The 3,140-nt window shown below is 45.7% G+C and overlaps 1 protein-coding gene across 1 annotated transcript in view; it reads right to left on the bottom strand.

Annotated features, from left to right (window-relative positions):
* Nucleotides 1-3,140, bottom strand: part of CCDC63 (coiled-coil domain containing 63) — a 39,880-nt gene that overhangs the window by 30,460 nt on the left and 6,280 nt on the right. Inside the window, exons 2-3 of the mRNA XM_010841383.1 lie at nucleotides 1,695-1,791; nucleotides 1,130-1,296 (exon numbers count right to left, since the gene is read on the bottom strand). Of these exons, the coding sequence (XP_010839685.1) occupies nucleotides 1,130-1,296; nucleotides 1,695-1,703 (176 nt within the window). The 5' untranslated portion in view covers nucleotides 1,704-1,791. The remainder of the gene's footprint in view (nucleotides 1-1,129; nucleotides 1,297-1,694; nucleotides 1,792-3,140) is intronic.

The raw sequence follows: 3,140 nt of genomic DNA, 5'->3' as shown, positions 1-3,140 counted from the left end.
CGCTCAGCGTTCTTCACAGTCCAACTCTCACATCCATATGTGACCACTGGAAAAACCATAGCCTTGACTAGACAGACCTTTGTTGGCAAAGTAATGTCTCTGCTATTCAATATGCTGTCTAGGTTGGTCATAACTTTCCTTCCAAGGAGTAAGCATCTTTGGTCATGTTTTAACAAAATCTCTTCATAACAATGATGTTTCCAACAGATGGCAGTAAAGAATCTTGAGAAAAGGGTGCCTTTTTCTAATTCACATAGTGATCCCATATTGACTAGCAGTGGCTCTGAGTAAGCAAATCCATGGAAAATCTAAAGAACTCCTCTAGCCTCTGAACTTCGAACATCATCTAACAGTCAAATTTTCTTTCTAACAACAGGCAGTTACTGCCTGTATAAACATTTTACATATAGTTAAGGAATCACCTTTCCTTGGACAGAATCTAAGAATGCCTGTTTAACGTTTGTTTCTTCAATCCCTGAGAACACCTTTCTGTTGCCCAAGGAAAACTATACATAATTTCTCGGGCAACTCAATTTCAAATATTCAGTCTTGAAGATCCCAAAGGGCCACACAAGCAGGAAACATCCTGTGGGGTATCCACTGCCGGGTGATTTCCCCTTCTCTGGGAACTCCCCACCTTCACTGCTAGAACCGCTGGGGATACCCATAGCTATTTTCCATCCTATATTTCAACCCCCAGACTACAGCTGATTGGGCCAGAAGCAGACACCAGACCCAAGCTGAGACAATCAGATTCTCCCTCTCCTGAGAATTCTGGGATGGATTCTCAGAATTCTGGAATTGATTAAGGACAGTCTCTCTTTGTGGCCCTTGGTAGCTCAAGAATTGGAAGAAGCCATCTACCACCAGCCACAGCCGAGATTCAAGAGAAGGAAGAACAAAACCCATGTATTGAAAGAAACAGGAACCAGAAATGGCTTCTAGTTTGGGTCCTTCCCTGAAACATGGGTGCTCTGCTCCCCTTGGGGTCCCCGAGACACCCTGAACTCTAAGAATATATCTCCTTTCCTCACTGAAGCTATCCCAGATGGGTCCATGCCCCAGAGGCCACATCAGAAGGCAAGCCCCATGAAACCAAAACCTCAAATTTTCTCTGACCATCACTTACCGCTGGTTCGTGATCTTCTGCTGGGAGCGGAAGTTAAAGGACTTCCGACTGTCCACCATCTTCCGGAACTGCTGCCTCAGCTTCCGAAGCTCCCCCTCAACCAGCTGCTCTTTGGTCTTCTCTGAAGGTTCCTGTGGACTTTCAGGGTCTTTTCTCCTGTGCTTTTTCTGGGTGATACAGGGTGGGTATTAAGCAACAGATTAGGTGACTAGAAGAGCCCACATTTCAACTCAAGGATGGAGGGCAAGAAGGGTGCTTGAGGCAGAGCTAGAGTTGAAAGACCACCCTTGGGTGATGTCAACTGCTTGTGTGTTACATGGAAAACCTGCCCTGGGTTGCTGGGGTGCAGAGGAGACTGGGTCTCATTATTACATACTGAAGAGATGGCCTTGCTATGTGACCTTGGGTGAGTCATTTAACATCTCTGAGTCTCCAGTCTTTCATCTATAAAATGGGTGCACACAGATTTGCTGTCAAGATCCCATAAGCTAATATGTATTTAGTGGACAACACAATGCCTAACCCCATAGTAAACCCTCTATATATAGGAGCTATTATCACCCACCGTTGGCATCTTGAAGGAATGTGCTTTTCCTCTGTTCAGACACCGTACCCAAGGGAGCTCAAAGCCAGCAAGTGCTCCTTTCTCTCTCTGCAATGCCCTGTCCACAGTGGCAAAACAAAGAAAACTTGTGAGCCACCCCTGCTGGTGGTGCTGGACCCAGCAACACCCTCTCCCTCCTCCCACAGTTTGGCACCAGAGGAGGACACGACAGATGGCTGCCCGGGTGTGAGAAAAGGCCTTTTTTTTTTTTTTTTAAAGCAATGTTTTCCTGAAACCTGTTCCTCTCACAATTTATTATTAGGAGCCAGGCAGATGGTTCTGGCATGTTGGTTACCCTCTTGCTCCCTGTGTTCCCAAAGAAGAGAGGCGAAATGGCATCAAGGCAGTGTGTCCTCTGATGGGGTTACATCGAAATTCACCCAGCTTCAGCCGTGAGGACAACCGTCCCTTGCTTTTAAAAGCAGGAGCCAGTGGTACGGAGAGGCATTAGGTATTCAGAGGTGGGAACAATGCTAATACTACGAGCCCATAGGGCTGTAAGATCCACTGCACCCCAACTTCCAGACTTCAGGAACTAAATTCCTAAACTAGAAACTCTGAGCTCTGCCACCCACTGAAGGTTCCTACAGTGCAGTGGTTTAAAGCATTGCTGTATCAACCATCAAATCTCAGCAAAAATTCCTCCGTGGCCATTTGTTAATTTGGACAAGTCATTTCAGTTTTCTGGGCCTTGGTTTCCTCATCTGGGAAATAGGAGAAATTCTAGAAGCCATTTCAGGTTGTTCAGCATGTAAAGCACTAAACCAGGCACAAAGTAAGAACGCAGTAAATGATACCTGTTATGATATGGTGTGATATGGGTCTTTTCATATGATGACAGTTCAGCATAAAAAATACTTATGTGGGCTTATGGGGCATCCAGCATTCCTCTGTCTCCTGTAGCAATACCTGGAATTTCCAGTAGGAAGCCACACCCTCCCTCACTCCTGGTCATTTCCGGATTGGAACCTGTGACTCTGGATGGGCCAATCATAGTGCCAGAACCCTGGCCAATCTGCATAATCTCAGGGCCCTGGCCTGAGTGATCAATTCCATGATCAGTCCATGACCCCAAGCAGAGAAAATGGTGGAATTTAAGCTTGCACATTCAGGAAGGGAGAAATTCTGTTTCCCACTGCACTTTAACCTATGTGAATGAGGTTGCGAGTAGCTGGCAACCATCTTGCCTCTTCAGGGAGCCTAAGAATAAAGCTATCTTGGAGGACAGAAGACAAACTCAAGAGAAATTTAACCTTGGGGGAATCATCTGAGGCCCTGGATATAGCCAAGCCTGAATATACTCTGGGTCATGTCCAATTACATGAATCAGCATATTTACTTAAAGTAATCCAAGATGAGTTTTCTGTTGCTTGCAACCAAGTGAGTTCTCATGCCTGAAGTAACTAA

This window comes from Bison bison, unplaced genomic scaffold (genome assembly GCF_000754665.1).
Source record: "Bison bison bison isolate TAMUID 2011002044 unplaced genomic scaffold, Bison_UMD1.0 scf7180017864160, whole genome shotgun sequence".
In the NCBI taxonomy this organism is placed as follows: domain Eukaryota; kingdom Metazoa; phylum Chordata; class Mammalia; order Artiodactyla; family Bovidae; genus Bison; species Bison bison.
The sequence above is the reverse complement of the archived record's forward strand: the minus strand, read 5'-3'. Positions and strand labels throughout refer to the sequence as shown.